At 39.5% G+C, this 17,302-nt stretch overlaps 1 protein-coding gene across 1 annotated transcript in view; it reads left to right on the top strand.

Annotated features, from left to right (window-relative positions):
• gfra4b (GDNF family receptor alpha 4b) overlaps positions 1 to 10,469 on the top strand; it is a 63,131-nt gene extending 52,662 nt beyond the window's left edge. Inside the window, exons 4-8 of the mRNA XM_080502336.1 lie at positions 282 to 627; positions 1,298 to 1,407; positions 2,232 to 2,366; positions 7,976 to 8,136; positions 9,359 to 10,469. Of these exons, the coding sequence (XP_080358462.1) occupies positions 282 to 627; positions 1,298 to 1,407; positions 2,232 to 2,366; positions 7,976 to 8,136; positions 9,359 to 9,502 (896 nt within the window). The 3' untranslated portion in view covers positions 9,503 to 10,469. The remainder of the gene's footprint in view (positions 1 to 281; positions 628 to 1,297; positions 1,408 to 2,231; positions 2,367 to 7,975; positions 8,137 to 9,358) is intronic.
• The last annotated feature ends 6,833 nt before the right edge of the window (positions 10,470 to 17,302 follow it).

The raw sequence follows: 17,302 nt of genomic DNA on the forward strand, positions 1-17,302 counted from the left end.
CAACCTTGACAGAAAAGAAATAGTGAAAGAATCATTGCCCTGAAGAAAGCTCATTTCTCATGTTCGATTTCAAGAAATTCTGCGTTTAGAAAACAAAATGGAGACCTGTTGAAAGCTGATCTTCAAATCTAGAGTCTCCTTGTGCGTTAACATGTTTCCATCCAAAGAGATTAGATCTCAGCACAGTTGAGGTATACAAACCACTCGTTAAAAACTTTTCCATCCAATCTGTCTTTACTTTTCTCATAATATCTTGTCTTTGACCTTCCTTCCTTCCACAGACTCTGACGTTGGCATGACAACTGTGAATCGCTGCCTGGATGCAGCCAAGGCTTGCAATGTGGACGACCTGTGCCAGAAGCTCCGCACAGAATATGTCTCAGCTTGTATCAAACTCACTGCCAAGTCCGGCCTGTGCAACCGGCCCAAATGCAACAGGGCCCTGCGCAGGTTCTTTGACCGGGTTCCAGCCGACTACACGCACGAGCTGCTCTTCTGCCCCTGCACCGACACGGCGTGCGCAGAGCGTCGGAGGCAGACCATCGTTCCCAGCTGCTCGTACGAAAGCGTGGAAAAGCCGAGCTGCGTCACGCAGATGAGGATCTGCAATGCTGACTACGTGTGCAGGTTAAAACGCAGCAAAATTAATCTCAGCAATCTCCTGTGGATACAGTGACATTTTTGCAATGATTCAATTACATCACTCAGTGTATTTAGTTTTTAATGATCCACATGCTTTCTCACTGCAGATCTAATGTTTGACCCTTCCCACGTTTTTCCAGAAATCCTCAGACACAGATTTGACATGAACCCACCGTACATTTTTTGGGGGGTCGGTGCTGTTCAATATTATAGCATCTTGAAACCAAATAAACAGCCACTCAATCAACAAAATGGCCCGCTGCTTTACCCTAAAGCTTTCTACCACCATTGGTTAGAACACCCCAGAGAGCCTGTTGGAATAACACATTAAATATTTAGCACAGATAAAGAGCCAGATGGATCAGAGTTATCGCTCATTGCTATCTCTGGTCATGGCCATTATTTTTCCAAAGCCCCATTACACTCAGAGGGCTTTACTAATGATCCCAGGTTTGGGGGATGAAATATATTACTCTTTCTATCACATTCACATTACAGTCCAGTGCTTTCAGTCTTCACAATGGCCAACAATTTTTCTTTGTGTCACTTTCGCAAACTCTTAATTAAATCATTAGGAAATAATTAATCTATTTTAAATAATAGTGATACGCGTGTGACGTGTTTGCTTACTGGTGTCAGTTTTGTGTTTTTGCAGGTCCCGCCTGGCACAGTTCCAGTACGACTGTGAACCCTCCAAAACATCTGCCAGCGGCTGCAAGCAAGGAAACTACGGAGCCTGCCTCCTCGCCTACACAGGGCTTATAGGTAGGTGCCCACCTGAGACGTACCGCAGAGAGAGAAAACACGTTTAGACAGTGAGATGAAAAAAATAAATAAATAAATAAAACAGGTGGAGGAGGAAAGAGAGCGCCTGTGAGTGAAGCTCGGACAGAATAAATGGCAGCGAATGAGGGAACATTACCTCGGAGGGAATTGAATAAATACAAAACTTGTTAAGAGCGAGTGGGAGAATGAAATGAAACTTCTTATTCAAAACCAAAAAGCAAAGTTCAGGATTGTGCAAGGAACAAAAAGCAAAAAACACCTCAAATTACAGAGAGAAAGGAAAAAAAAACAAAAAACCACAGACTCTTTATCCATTGTGGGGTTTAATCTGTTTTATAACAGTCCGTAAAAGAAAAAGAACAGCCACTTCTCCTCCGCACATTGGAAAGAGGAGCTAACCTAATGCATTTCAAGAACCTCAAATGGTGCCCCTCAGCACAAACACACACTTGGCATTTTCATTCCTGTCTTGTATTTATTAAAGCACTTGAAATCCCACCTCCACTATGTCGGAAGAAAAAAAAAAACCAACAACAGCCACAGGAAAGAAAATCTCTGAGCCAAAGACTTTTGTGACCTAAAAAAGAGAAGATTGTGGTATTTTCAGCATCTGTCTATTACCTCATGCGAGCCAGTGTCCAGTCAGTCCATCCTGAAATACCAGAATATTATCATTGCTTTACATAAGGTCAGTGCAGATAGGAAATGCAGTGTCCATTAATGTTTCAGGAAAAAAAAAAAAAAAAACTCAAAGGCAAATGAATATTTAATACTGATTGAAGCCCGCTGCCGTATCTCCACAGGAAGTACGATAACTCCCAACTATGTGGACAACTCCACGTCCAGCGTGGCCCCGTGGTGCTCGTGTTCAGCCAGCGGGAGCCAGAGAGACGAGTGTGACCATTTCCTGGGATTTTTCACTGACAACGTCTGTCTCAGTGAGTGTCGTCGTCACCGCGTGCTGCTTTGTGTCCATTGAATGGGCATCAGGTTCACAAAGACGGATTATTTGTCCATGCTGTTTGAATGCCGATGAAGAGTTGTGCTAAAGGCCTCATCGAACATACAGTACAGAGAATTTATATGATTTTTTTGTTTTTAATCTAGATGCTGCGTGTTCCAGGTTTGATTGATGGGTTATTTTCAGCTGCTACCTTATTTTGGCCTTGTTGGTAATGCAGAGCTGAGATCCTGCAAAGCCCTACTGCATGGAAGTGGAAAGAGCAGAGCATAGAGGCTTAATTAAAATATTCTATTGTGATGCAGATTCGGGAAAAGTTGAAAATGCGGCATCACACTTCTGACTCTCCAAAATCAAGAGAAAGACAAATGGACTTGAGATAAAAAAAAAAAAAAAAAGACAAAACAACCATCCCTCCGTCTTCAATATGTCTTTATTCGGCAGGCAGTCACACACACTCAAGTTTACACCTATAGTCAATTTTAAAGGCACCATTTAACCTTTAAATCTATGCTTTTAGGGTGTGGGAAGAAATTCCTTGCAAGCTGAGGATGAACATACAAACTCTGCACACAAAGGCCCAGAAATGACACTGGAATTGGGACTATTTTCAGGCAAGAGTTGCGAAGCACCAAATCTCCTTGAGGAACAGATGAAAACTTGGAAAGTAATTCTCACTGATGATACAAACTTTCTGGTTTTGAAGAAATCTGGGGACGGACAGTTCATTAATCCTGGAGGAAACCATAATATTCTGCTACAGTTACGCCCACAGAAGAAAAACTAAATCTAAAGCATTAAATCTCCTAAAATATTTGAAAACACAGTTAAGTCTAAATACGCTAAAAACATGAGCTTATATAACATACTGTATCTCCATCATCCTTTTATGACTCAGAGTTGATGTATTTTTGTTTCTCTCATTATGTGTTGATTAACAAGGTAGGAAATACAACTTTAAAGAAACCTGTTGGAATGGTGCCAAATGTGAGACTGGAAAAAAAGGTTTTTTCAGGCTATTAAACAAGTAACTGAAAATCTAAAGTTCAGAACTGCAGAGCTAAACCAAACACGGGCTCACGGACACCCTGGTGACTTGTTTGAGGTTTCTATAGTTAATGTCCTCTCTGCAGGCAGGTAAAAGCTTTGAAATGTCCAATTATAAAATGAAGTCTCCTAATCTTTAATCGCAGTCATTTGCAGAGATAAGCTGTATCAGGGGCATATTCAAGCAGACGTTGATAAGGACGGTAAAGGGAGCTCCATGGCAGAGGGAGGGACGGCACATACAGTAGCTGCTGGGTTTCAGCAGAACAGATGTTTCCCAGCATGCATCAACACCAGAGGAATGAGAAATATTGAAATCAGAGATCTTTTTTTTTTCGCTTTTTGGAGAATCAACAGTGTACTGGCTCTGTCTTGCACTTTATCACTTGCGCAGGCAGTCTTTTCTCATCATTAATATCCTCTTCATGCTGTTTTCTTGGTAATTCCTCCCGGGAGTTCAGAGGACATTTCTACATCAATGATAAGTAAGCAGCCTTGTGATATTTATTATATTTATATCCTTCCTAAACAAGATGGACTTTCACATTTTTAGTCATTGGAAAATATTTATGATTCTAAGTCAGAACAACTTTCTTTGACCCTTATTTCATTTTTATTTCACCAGAACGTGTATTCATGCAGCACTGAGACCTCTGAAAATCCATATCCCCACATGCATATATGCCTACACAATATCAGCAAGTCAAAAAATCACTCTTCAGATTTACGGTGGGAAAATAAAGCTTAGCTTACCATTAATAAACATCAACAACTTTTGTTATTATAAACTGGCATCTCTGTACTGCTGACAGGATTTGGGATGAGTCCTTCTCATAACCGTGGCTGTTACACTCTTTGCGATTAAAAACCAAATTACTAGCAAGGAGAAAAATAAAGAAAAACAGTGGCACATCACAGGACTTCCTTAGTGTGAACGTCCGTTCACAGATATTTGTACCATGACTTAGATTCATTCCATCCAGGACACAAAGTACCAGATAATGAAAGTTGGAGTTATATTGGGTAAAAGGAACAGAAGCTCCAACTCACTGCACTTTTTCACAGTTTTCCTGGCAGCTGTTTTTGGTTCCAACAGGGTGAGAGTATTCTTGAGTAAAAGAGGTACAATTCGACCATAATTGAAACCAAAAAAAAAGAAAAAAGAAAAGAGAAGCACAACACATGTCTGACCTCCATTGTTAATAAGGGGAGTATTGAACAAGCCTGGCAGCCGTGGATGAGAATGTCTGGTTGGTACCTTTCTCCATAAGTAAAAGCTTTTATAAGATATTTTATGGTGGGACAGTGGTGGCTTTTGAATTTGGTATCATTTGAAAAAAAAATAAATATGGATTGGGATTAGAACACCACAATTTCAACAGAAGAAGAAGAAAAAACATACATAACAATAAAATGTACTCTCAAAATGTTTGGTTCAATCTTTAGATTAATCTAAAAATAGATAGAGGGAGTTATACACATGATGTGAATATTAAATTCAATCATCAAGTTAGCTGGAAGTCTCAGATGAAACATGGTGAGACAAAAGACGAAAGCAAACACTGCAACGGAAACAAGATAAATAATTCTCTGGATAGCAGATGGCTCATATGTTCTCCTGTTTATTGCCTTTTCTTACTCACAGTATTGTGGGGAAACGTCTACCAGTGGTCACTCTATCCACTCAGAATCCTTTATAAGGGAACAATATAAATCATTCATAATGTTGCTATTTTCATTAACAATGAGTACAATTTTGTGTCATTTGTGGGGGTTTTTATTTGTTTTTATGGCTCAAGCAAGGCAAAAAAAAAAAAAAAACATCTAATACCGGATAACATAGAGAAACTGTTTGATCAGCCAAGATAATGTCATATTTCCCATTTGTATTTCCATATGTATAGTAAGACAGTAGAACAAGTTTGATCACGATCTTAATGTTAAAACATCAAACACTATTAAAAACAAATATATAAACACATGATCCAAAGAGACTAAAGATGGCTGGGATTGTTCTCGGCACCGCTGTTTTGGTTTTATCACCAACATTTCTTTCAAATCTTTCATGAGTAATTTGGCTATTTTGAAGAACATTGCCCCGCTATGTTCTGCAGAGACGAGATGCTGCTGGAGCCTCACCGTGGTAAAGTCGACAGAAAAGAGCAGTGGTGCATATTTATGTTGTGAGACACGGCTGGAAATAACCCTGTGGAGGCAAAGCTTTATGAGACTTGTACATTTTGTTCAGCGAGAACATTTTAACAACCGAGTTGCTTTTCTGGTAAAAGTCTAAATACAAAAACAGAAGCAACAATCTGATCTCAGGCTAAACAGTCGTTCTCAAAATTGACTGAAAAGGGTGGAAATAAATACAGTACTGTGTATGCATGCACGGAAACCCGTGTACACACAGGGAGAACAGGCAAACTCCACAAAGACCTCGACAACACCCTGCGAGCCGAACCACTCCCACAATGCTTTGGCCTGCTTAGTTGGACATTTTTCACATGATTCTTCCTCCTACTTTAATTGGATGGGCGGAAGTATTGAAGGCTGATTTGTAGGCTCAACTAATTGAACTCCCAAGTCTTTTAAAACTGCAAGAACAAAATGTCCGTCCATCGAGGTTTTTCAAGTGTTTTCGACCGGACGGGCTTTGCCAATGGGATGTAATCTGATGTGCATTTTACATGGACTCTGATCGGATTATAAAGAAGATTAAACCACCTCCTTCAATCTAATGGTAATTCCAACCGGATAGGACCAATCTATTCCCATAGAAGTGGATGCTGCTTTAGGAAACGCCATCAAGTACAGCAAGAGATTTTTTTTTTTTAACTCTTTATTTTCATTTTTCCGTTTTTCTTCTTGACAGTAAACAAAGAAAGAACAAAACAGCAACACCAACACAGTAAAAAAAAAAAAAAATTAAATAAAAAAAAAAAAACCCACAGAAAAAGCAAACAATTAACAATAATAATAATAATAAAAAATAATAATAAATTGTGCTCACATTGACAATATTAATAAGACAAGGTCATTTAGCCTAATTTATTATTATTATAATAATTTATTTATTATTTATTTATTTCTTTTTGCTTAAAATACATCAATTATCTATTATTTGTTGTATTTGTTTTGTTTTTGCTTGTTATTAATTAACACTTTTTGCAGTTTAAGCATCATCAGACCACAGACCATATTCATGAGGGGGGGGGGGGGGGGGGTTCCAGTAATTGTTCACACCTTGCTTGCAGTCCATATTAATACATGTTATTGTCTGCCATTCACGTCCAAAATAGTCTTTAAGGGGAGACCAGTCATTTACGAAGGTGTCCAGGGTTCCATCCAGTGCATTATGCAGTCTTTCCTATGGCAACAGTGTCAAGAGTTGATTCCGGCACACAATTATTTACATCAAGAATACACAATTTGGGATCCAGTGGCACTTTAATCCCGAAAGATCTTTCAATTTCCTGAACAACCAAAGACCAGAATGATGCAATTAGAGGACAGGTCCACATTAAGTGGAAGTAAGTTCCTGTGTCCTTTTTACATTTCAAACTAAATTTTGTACATGTGTCATTATATTTCATCAGCAAGAGATTTGAATCATTCAAGACTGTTTTACCAAAAGAGAAAAGGTGAGGTTTGAGGTACAAATACTTCAATGATCATTTTTGATGAGTATTTGTGGTAAATAAAGAGAAAAATGAAAATGGACCCACTGACACTGGATGAAAACTGTTGAAATGTATTAATTTATTTTTTGAGGCCTTGCCTGACCGTACAATTAACAAAGATTTTCTCTCACAAACATGAACTTCCTGCCACTTGTCAGCATGCTTTCCCATAGTTACTGTAGCGGGTTTCTGACACGCGACCGACACTATTCACAAAGTCACCTCAAACCGCTGTCACTCACGACGGACATGTTTCGTCCCACATTCTGGCGTCCTGCTATTCAACTGTGCCCTCCTCATTCTCCGCTGTGCTTCCTTGTTTCCATACTAATTCTCACCGAAACATTTCTCCTCTTGTGTCTCTCCTGACCTCTGGTCTGGAGTGTGAATAATTAATGTTCTTATTACTGACCTCTGTCAGTGTGTGGCTGTCACGCCTGCTGTACATAGTGATTATGTTTGCTTGGTGTGTGTGTGTAGCGACGGTGAATCTCTGGCCAGTCTTTCCTCGGGCCCCCAGCCTGGAAAAGATACAGAGAGGTCTCAGAATTATTTGGCCAGTGCAAATGGTCTAAGAGCTAATGAGGTCGATGTGGGGAGGCAGGTGCAGTTTGGATACTTGAAGAGAATACTGATCATTTTCTGTTTTTTTGTTTTTTTTTCCTCTGCTTCCTCTGCTGACCAAATGCACCGCAGACACTTATAGAAAATGTACAATTCAGAACCGGGGGCCTCTCTCCAGACTGAATAACACATGAATGTCATTCAGTGAAAGTATATCAAGTTGGTGATGCTGAAGTATTGTAACAATATATGTTTTGTTTTGTTTTGTTTCCTGCTGTGTTTCGTGGTTCAGGGAATGCACTCGTGACTTTTGGGAGTGAGTCAGATCAGCAGCCGACTCCCAGCCAGTACAGCACGCCCAGCCACAGTGGCGGAGAAAACCAGAGCACCACTTCTCCACCAGAAACCATCGAAACTATGAGGAGCATTCTGGACACAATGATACCAACGCAGGTGGGCACTTTCATCGTCACGCTCAGTTTTTTGCAGTGGCTTCACGCAGCTCCACACTCAGAAATGGACCTTTCCTGCTAATGGAAAACACTCGACTCAGACATGGAATAATAATGTAGTTTCAATTTGGGATGCAATTCAATGGAAAGCACTGAAAATAGGGCTGTTTTGAATTTATTGATTTACTCGCGTGAAAGCAGCTATGGTGGGACCATCTTATAGACACAGTAATGGAAGTAATGTTGATATCAGATAAATAATGATTCAATCTGCGAGACAAGTAGCATTCATAACAAGGTGAAACCATATAACAGTGTGTACTTGACTTGTGTCCATATATGCTGCTCATGTTATACTTTCAAATTCTACATCTGGACCAGCATAGAAAATCCTTGAGTAACTTTCATACAGTGAAAAACGAAAATAAAGTCGTCCTGTGGTATCTATAAGCATCATGCAAATTAATACAAACTGAATTAAAAAGTCAAAACAGAACACTGCAGTGTGTTGCTGCTCCTAACACACAATTCGCATAATCACAACTTGTTAAAGTAAATCTGAATATGGAAGAGAGCAAATGACTGGATCAAGATATCGCAAGGTATCCTGATAATAAGATACACTGGAAGATAGCAAGAAATAAACAGAAAGATGGTGAAATAAACCAAGTAGAAGGTGGGATACACAGCAACAGAGCTGCTTCTGCATATCGACAGATGCCTACATTGAGAAAACAGCAGCATATCTTTCAAGAGATGAAAGCTGAAGGTTACTGCTTTTATAAACTTTTTCTGTCCTTGCATAAGTGTTTTTCACTCACTTATTTAGAAATCCAAGACCAGTTCAGCATATATGACACTATTTCAATTAGTATTCTGCATTAAAGAATTAAAAAATGTGTGTACTTTACTTTTTTTTTTTTTTTTTTTTTTACAAATTTGAACATTAGTTCCATCATAAAACAGAATTTTACATTTTTGTGCAAAATGAACAATTACCTCAAAAGTTTTGCAAACACGTATTTCGCATTAAGCGTGACATGTTTTTCACCTTTATTATTGTCAGCCTTCAGCCCCAAGGTGAATTCTGGGATATAATACCACTGAGTTGCATGGCTGATAATGACCACCTCAAACTCCCCCCCCAAAAAAACTGTAACACATTCAGCTGTATTGAAACGAGATTGAAACAGCCATGAATGGATGTCTTTGTCTCCTCTCAGCCTCTAGGGAATGAACTACTGGTGGGTCACTCTACTCTGCCGTCTAACAGCCTCCAAAACTCTGCATCACCTCACAGTCTAATGCTCCAAGCTGCCTTCGGCCTGCTGTTGTTGCTCCTCCGTCTCCTCAACAACCAACTCTAAGGACTTCAACAACGTGTACTAAAGACCCTCCTAATACCAAGCAGATGGGAGGACCCAAGCAGTTTAGAGGGGGGGGAAGGGACCATGTGGCCATAATTCCTCCTGCTAAATATGTACAGTGATTCAGTTTTTTCTATTTTTGTGTCTCGATAGTCAGATTCCACCTGCCAGTCCTCTCGCTCAGTGTGGAGCCTCGTGCAGGCTGACGCCCCCTCACCGCACTGCAACTGTACATTCATGTCACAATCAAGTCAAGCTGAAATGAAGTTATTTGTGGATGGTCCCAGCTTCGGGCTATCCAGCTGTATATGTATTCAAAGCTACGATGAAAAAAAATACTGCAGATGTGTATGACACAAAGACATAACGTATGTACCTGTTGTTTGAAATTGAAGCCAGTAAGCTTTGTTTCTACTTTGCCCGCTGCATTACGTGTACAGAAAGAAGCAGGAGACGACAGGACAGCTTCCCACAAATGACTGTAAGAGGACCAATGCTTCTGACCAATACTGGAAACGTGAACACAAATAGAGCTTCGTTTTGCTTGGACACCCTGGACGGACGCACCATGTCCAGCAGGACTATAAAGAAGAATTGTGACCAACCAGAGTACATACAACAACTCTTCATCGTCGTTTCCATTGACACTGGAGAACTCAAACTCTCTTTAACTTCCCATTCGACATCGCTGAAGCTACAAAAACTGCTGATTGAAAATATATGTCCTTGGTCTTTATCAGAGACGACACAAGTTATTGGACAGAAAAGCAGTAACTCTTCACCTGTTGCTGCTGTGCTCGGTGTTCGTGAGCGTCGTACTCTTATTTCTCATTGTGTATGTGAACATTGCGATAAAGGAGCTCAGAGTTGAGAAGCAAGCGGGTGATTTACAAAGTGTTGCCAACTCTTGTACAAAGCCTGTTTGTGCTTTGACAGTATTGACTGATTCAGTATTTTCTGCTCACGGCCACAAGCCTGGAAATTCTGAACGTGAGCAGAGGTGCTGCAAATAAACGTTCTCCGATCACCGTGTGAACATATTAGCATCATGTAGTCTTTTTGTTGTTTTGTTTTGTTTTCTTGTTACTGAAGTTACTACCCTCTGGTCACATTTCTGAGGGCGACAAAAGAGAAAAGTGTTCACAACAAAGTCCAGCCAAATGGTTTTAAGAGAGAGTAGAAGAGGATTTATAGCATAATCCAGCCAACTGTGACCTCGTCTGATCTGCCGTAACTGGCTGCCCTTTACTTACTGGACTCAAAGTCCTTTACAGCCGATAAAAACATTTTGTGCAGCAGTCAGGCAGAGTTGAACCTTTGCAGAAGAGGTACTTGGATGAGCTGTGCATGTATTCATGTTTTACTCGATGTGAGAAAGACAAAGCTGATGAAAATGAAGCTACGCTTCACCTCTCAGTCGGCTGTGTCTTCGGATCAGGGTGTGAACTTCAACAAAGCCACCCATAAACCTCCACTCTTAACAGGTTGATGTCAAAAACCTGTGGAAGTAATAATCCATGGTAGTTATACATGTACGTTATTAAACGAGGCCAATAGCAGAGTAAATCAGTCATAGTGTCTAATAGGAATAACACTAGAGGGAAATTTCTAATTGAATGAACTTTGGTGTGACCTTCTACCAAAACTATGAGCCCATGTCCCTTTTGATAGAATATTAGTTCTGATTATTTCTGAAGAGATATATTAAACCATAATTGGCAATATTTAGCAAAGATTGGGGTGGAAAGATTGTTTGAAGTACCAAACATAAGTAAGCATATCAAAACTGATCAAACATCAGACCCGACCAGGTCTGATCGTCTGACATTTGTTGGTTCCAATGTGAAGATGATTCAGCTGGGGGGAGCTTTTTCACAACAAAACATAATTATTGTTACATTGAAAAGGTCAAATCATCATGATAATAAGTTGAAAGTGTCAAAGACTTTGTACCAAATCATTTCAATAATAAAGTAAAGCAGCAACCAAAGTTCAGTGCAATTCATCAAAACAGTCAACAGGTACAGTAGATACAAAGCCTGGTCACACACACACACACACACACACACACACACACACACACACACACACACACACACACACACACACACACACACACACACACACACACACACACATCATTATGGCAGCATACATAGTGGTTATTTCATTTTATTTAATTTCACTGCTCATTTTTTGGTGATGTCCAGAGGGCTGTTTGAAGAGATGTCATCATGAATCCATGTTCAACTTGACATCAGATTGTTGATAAAATGGTACACGAGCAGATTGGTATGCAAAACAGCCTCGCTGGTCTTGTGCTTAAATTATCTATTACAATAATCCATCCACCTTTAATTAATACCCACTTTTTTAGTCCGGTAGCCACACACACAGGTATAGACAATTCACAGTCATTATTTAACCTAACAAGCATGTGTTTGGATTGTGGGAGGAAGCTGGAGAAGCTGAACAAAGATCACACATCCACAAAAAGGCGTGCCAAAGCCCAGCCTCATCCCAAAGATGTCCTTGCAGCTAATCCTACACCACTTGAACAAACTCCAACCCGTATCCCTCATGTTAAGCCATCTAAATAAGATTATTGAATAATGTAGTGCAGAGGTGGATTATGGTGTTCAAACAACAATGTACAGCATCCAGCTGCAACAGTTGTGAAAAGAAAAGCCTGTTTGTGTTGAAAACTCTGACAGAAGTGAGAACAAAGCTTCTGCACAGCAGTTTACTTTTAAAGCAGATTCTGAACAAGCACTGGAGAGGAAGCTGAGAGAAATGGGACTCAACAAAAAACCATGTAGATGGAGTGTACAATGCTCTCTTTTAAAAGTCAGTAAAAAATAAATTAACAACTTGTTTGTATATTTCTCCACTGTTGGTGAAATCACCCAGAGCCGTGACCTCTAAAACAGAGCATCAAAGTAAGAAAGAGTGCTGATTTAACTGCCAGTGTGAAGGGAAACTGTTGCTGTGATGAATGTGAATGTTCAGAAAATGCTCCATTCAGCTGATTTATACCAGACTCGTTACTCCAAGAGTCACACATTTTCATTTTCATTGTGCAGCATTCTGTAGAAAAACACAAGCAATGCTGAAAATCATCTCTTTATTTCTTACAGCCCATGATAACATTTGTCAAATTGGAGTTTTACTCCCATAAAAATCACTCACGAGAGATAAAACGACATTTGTGTGAATGCTGGAAATTCCCCCAAAAGAAACTCATTGAACTCTTTGTAACTTCATTTCCACGTTCATCGAGGTCAAATTCAGTCCAATCATAACATACTGTATAGATAAAACATAATAATAATAAAGCTAATAAAACTCCTTTTTTTGACAGTTGTTGAATGAGAAAACCGAAATTCTGCATTCAATAAGATTTGTTCCTATGGATATATATTTGTTTATAAAAGCAGACATGAACTTAAAATACATTTCTAAAAAGCATGAATAAAAACTGAAAATTAGGGCATCTATGATGAGTAATCTTGTTGACGTTCTGTTTCCTGAGACTGAGTAGAATACAATCAATTGTGGCCCGAATTTCCACATCAAGTAGAAATTGTCACAATTACGTCTGGTAGAATGCGAGCTGACCCGGCGCTCGCAGTAGATTGCTGTGAGAGTTGTAGGTTTGGGAAGCTGAAGCGGTTGGCATTTACAATATGGTCACCGCACCGACTGTAATAATCTGGGCTGTCACAATATTAGATTTTCATTTCGTTATTGTGGGGAACAAATATCACAATAACTACATTCGTTCAATATGAATGGAAGGTTAATAATAGCACAAATGATTTGGGATATTGAATGCATCAGTAAAAGAGCAAACAACAAAGGTGTGTGTGTGTTGAATTAAGTATTTAGGTTGGAACCATTCCCACCTCCCTGCAACCTTAACAGGACTTTATCTGCCGTCTGTCTGACGACAGCCACTGCCAGCAACATAGCCTTCATTGCAACTGTGTTTGGTTTAAAAGCTTCTACCTCCTGGATCAATCTGTGGTGCAGCTCACTTGGCCTGACCATGAAGTATTTATTAAAGTGACACTAATTCACTCTCTGTGTTGTATTGTTTCGGTGGTCATGTTCTATGGATTTCATTCTTTAGCAAACACTTTCGTTTGACCTTCTTGACAAACTGGTGTGCCGTCCAGTTCCTGACTCAACTAATAGAAGCTCAGAAATCTCATATAGGCCAATTACGTCGTTAATGCTTGTAGAGTCTATAGCTGTTGTCATCAGCCAATTTTGAGAAAACTCACACTTTAATTTTACAGACAGGTTGGAGGCAGGTGTGAAAGTGAACCAGAAGGAGACAAATGCATGTTCAGGTCACACTGGATCATATGCACAATGATGTGCACATATCTTTTCACACATTAACAAGTTTATTAATACCCAAATATAATGCAAAAGCCCTGGGGTTAATGCTGATTGCTCTCTTCTATGGCAATAGACCATATGGTAACAGAATTACAGGCTGCTATCAACACTAAATGAGGCACCACTTTGTAAACCCACTTTTTCTACTTTGGAGTTTAAGGTTCTCCCTTGCAAGCAGGATTTGTAATATTGTGGCTGATATTAGAGCCAGACTTGTCTTGCCCAGGGTTCGAATTACAACGTGGCTTTCGGGGGAGCCCTACTTTCCGATCAGACCAGTGCCAGTGTTTTTAGAGCTCCCCCTAAATTTTCCAAATTAGGCTTTCAGGGGAGCTCAGGTCCCTTTCAGGGGAGCCCAGCTCCCCTTAGCTCCCCCGTAATTCGAACTCTGGTCTTGCCTTATCTTGCAAGATTTTAACTTATTTGGAAGTCTCATTTCTTTTTGTATTTGTACATATTGATATCTTAAGGAATAATTATTTTTGTTCAATTCTGTTACTGCTGGCCAGAAACCACACCAAATGAGAAATAAATCAACAAAACCCCTTGTGTGAGTGCTGTAGTAGTACTCATGATTCAAGTAGGTCAGATCCGTGGTTGTTTTTACAAAAGATAGGCTGTGAGTCCAATAATATTTTTATTTACAGCGCTGAATAAATGAAAAGAAATGAAAATACCAACATTTTCATACAGATCCTCTATGGAGAACATATCCTATAATTTATTAGGAAGACATTTCCGTAAACGTGCGTACAGAAACCTGAGGTGGTATTTGCAGTAATAATAGAGAGGAAAGTCTACTGAAGACTGCTACTTTTACTGAACTTAAAATATTTAATATTAAACAACACAAAGTGTTCAGTTAGCTTATGCAATGAGATAATGGATGATTAGAATTAATTCCCACCTTTATCTCGTGAGGGATTTAAAACAGACAGACTCAAATAAATATGAAAGCAACTGTTTGTTTATAAATCTGCATTACTGACATGATTTCTGATCACTTGGGTGAGGTTATTTCAGAACACTACATGCTGGGAGAGGGGACATCCATCATACTGCCTATAAGTGGCAAAATGAGTGTTAAATCCACAGGGAGAACTCCAACGCTGAGTGAATCTTTTATTCTGTGAGGTTGGTGTGGACTCGTTTGGTGAGGTGGATGCTTTTCAAACATTAATGGCACCAATCTGAGCAAGCAGTGATGGCTTTCCCAGGGTTCAGTTTCAGATTTATTATGATTTAGTGTTCAGCTTTGTCCGAGGCTCAGTTTGAAGTAAAAAAAAATATATATATATATATATATATATATATAATTTACAGAAAGGATGGCTCACTGCTTATTTGGGTTATCTGCGCTCGATGGAGGAGCTGCCGGGTGAAATGGCCGGATAAAACATCCTGAAACACCAAACAAAGGAAGAAAGATGATGTTTTACTCAGCTTCTTTCTGCTTCATTCCTTTCTAATATGACCTAGATTTTCTATAACTTTTTGTATCACTTGGATTTATTCATCCCCACTGCCCTTGCTCTTATATTTCCCGCAGTTTATACCCAACGGTGGCTGTGAATTCAATATCAATCAATAGCAACAATGAAATGCAACTCCGGGGATTTAAAACCTCTTATCAGTAACACCGGATCATTTTCACTGCAACATATCAAAACACACTTTCACCGCTGGTATTTTCAGACTGTGTGTGGCTCCCATGTCTTCTGTTTGCACAGCAGACGTAAGATTGATTCCACCGACTAATTGCTTTACACACAGCAGGAAAGTACCACCAGGTCTCATGAAACATGTCAGCTTAATTTGCTCACAAAAAACTCACAGTGTTCTTCACAACATGCCTTTTGGAAACTGTTAAATAATGTCTTGTCATTACCAAGTGTGATTAAAACTCAGTGTATTCACACAATCTACTCGCCGTTATTCCTCATAATACTGAATCAGTTGCATATAATTGATATCCATTGCCAAAGTTAGTGCAGGATGCCACAAGGTGTTTCAAATCTGTATCATTCAGTTTGAGTTGATGCAACTCAGTGATGCAACTTCAGAAAGAAACACTCTCCTTTGCGTAAAGTTTCCACAACTGTGCTGTAATGTCACAAAATGGAGCAAAGTTGCAATGAAGCCTCCTGAGTGTGCGATAGTGTACAACAGACACGCTTTCCATAATAGAGGTGAAATTGATTAACACGAAAATTATGTAGCACTGCAAAGAAGCAGCTGGAGGTTAGAGAATAACAGATGTTGAACCTCACTGCTTCCAATACAACATTCCCACAGCACGAAAAATAAATACATTTGATAGGATACAGTAATTAATTATTTCACAATATTGCAGACATTTATCTTTATCTTCATAATGTGGATTTTTTCCCCCACATAACGTAATCATAACATACCATCAAACATGGCACTTTGTTATTTCTGACTGTTAGAATGAAGTTAGAACTTGATACTATATTATTGATCGAGATAAATTGATGGATGGATGGAATATATGAAATCCAAAGTTTGTGTTCCTTTCCCTTCACATATTTTGACAGATATCATGACGGAGTGTGCAGGATGTAAAATAACCTGCTGTCAATAGTCTGATCAGCCAGAATGGAACACATTCTTCATCGTGTCTATCTATTTGTTACGTTTTTTGCTTGCAAATATTAGAAATTCCGTCTGTGAAGGAAAACATTTGTTGAAAGCAGGATGGTATCCCGTCTCCAGTGATTTATTTCAGGGCTCTGACACCTCACTCATTCTCTTCTGTTCATACCAGTGATTCTGGCTCAGGAAATAACCTTATTATACCCAACCATACAGCTGGAACCTGCAGGGTTTAAAGAGTGACATCGCTGCCTTCACTAAAAAAATCTGGAACCAGACAAGAAGTGCTTCAGTTCCTTAAAAAGAAGGAAGTTGGTGAGTTTTCACATGCGGAGAGGTCCAACCGAATGTGTTAAGAAGTAGGTTGCATTGCAAGTGCATTGACAAAGACAATTATTTGTCCTTGTTGATCTTCTGGGCCTCGTCACATGAGCGTGCCCAATTCCAGCGTGCACCGGAGCTTCACTGCAGGAGCTCAACTGTCTTGAGGGTCTGATAGTCTGAGAGTGATAGGTGGAGGGATAGAGAGATTGGCTGCAGCTTTGGACAAGTTTGAAGAGGGAACTAAAGGTGTGTCTACACATAATGATCAAGTCAGGAATGGCACGAATCTCAATTCCTGACCACAGATCACGATTTTGACCTGAATTGTATGATTCAGGCCCGAGGCATCACGTGCCATCACGGACAGTCATATGTGTTACAAGTAAATGCACAAAACGGTGGTGGATCATGATGAGTCATTACGCACATTCACCAATACTGCTCTGCGCTGTC

This window comes from Blennius ocellaris (assembly GCF_963422515.1).
Source record: "Blennius ocellaris genome assembly, chromosome: 9".
NCBI lineage: Eukaryota > Metazoa > Chordata > Actinopteri > Blenniiformes > Blenniidae > Blennius > Blennius ocellaris.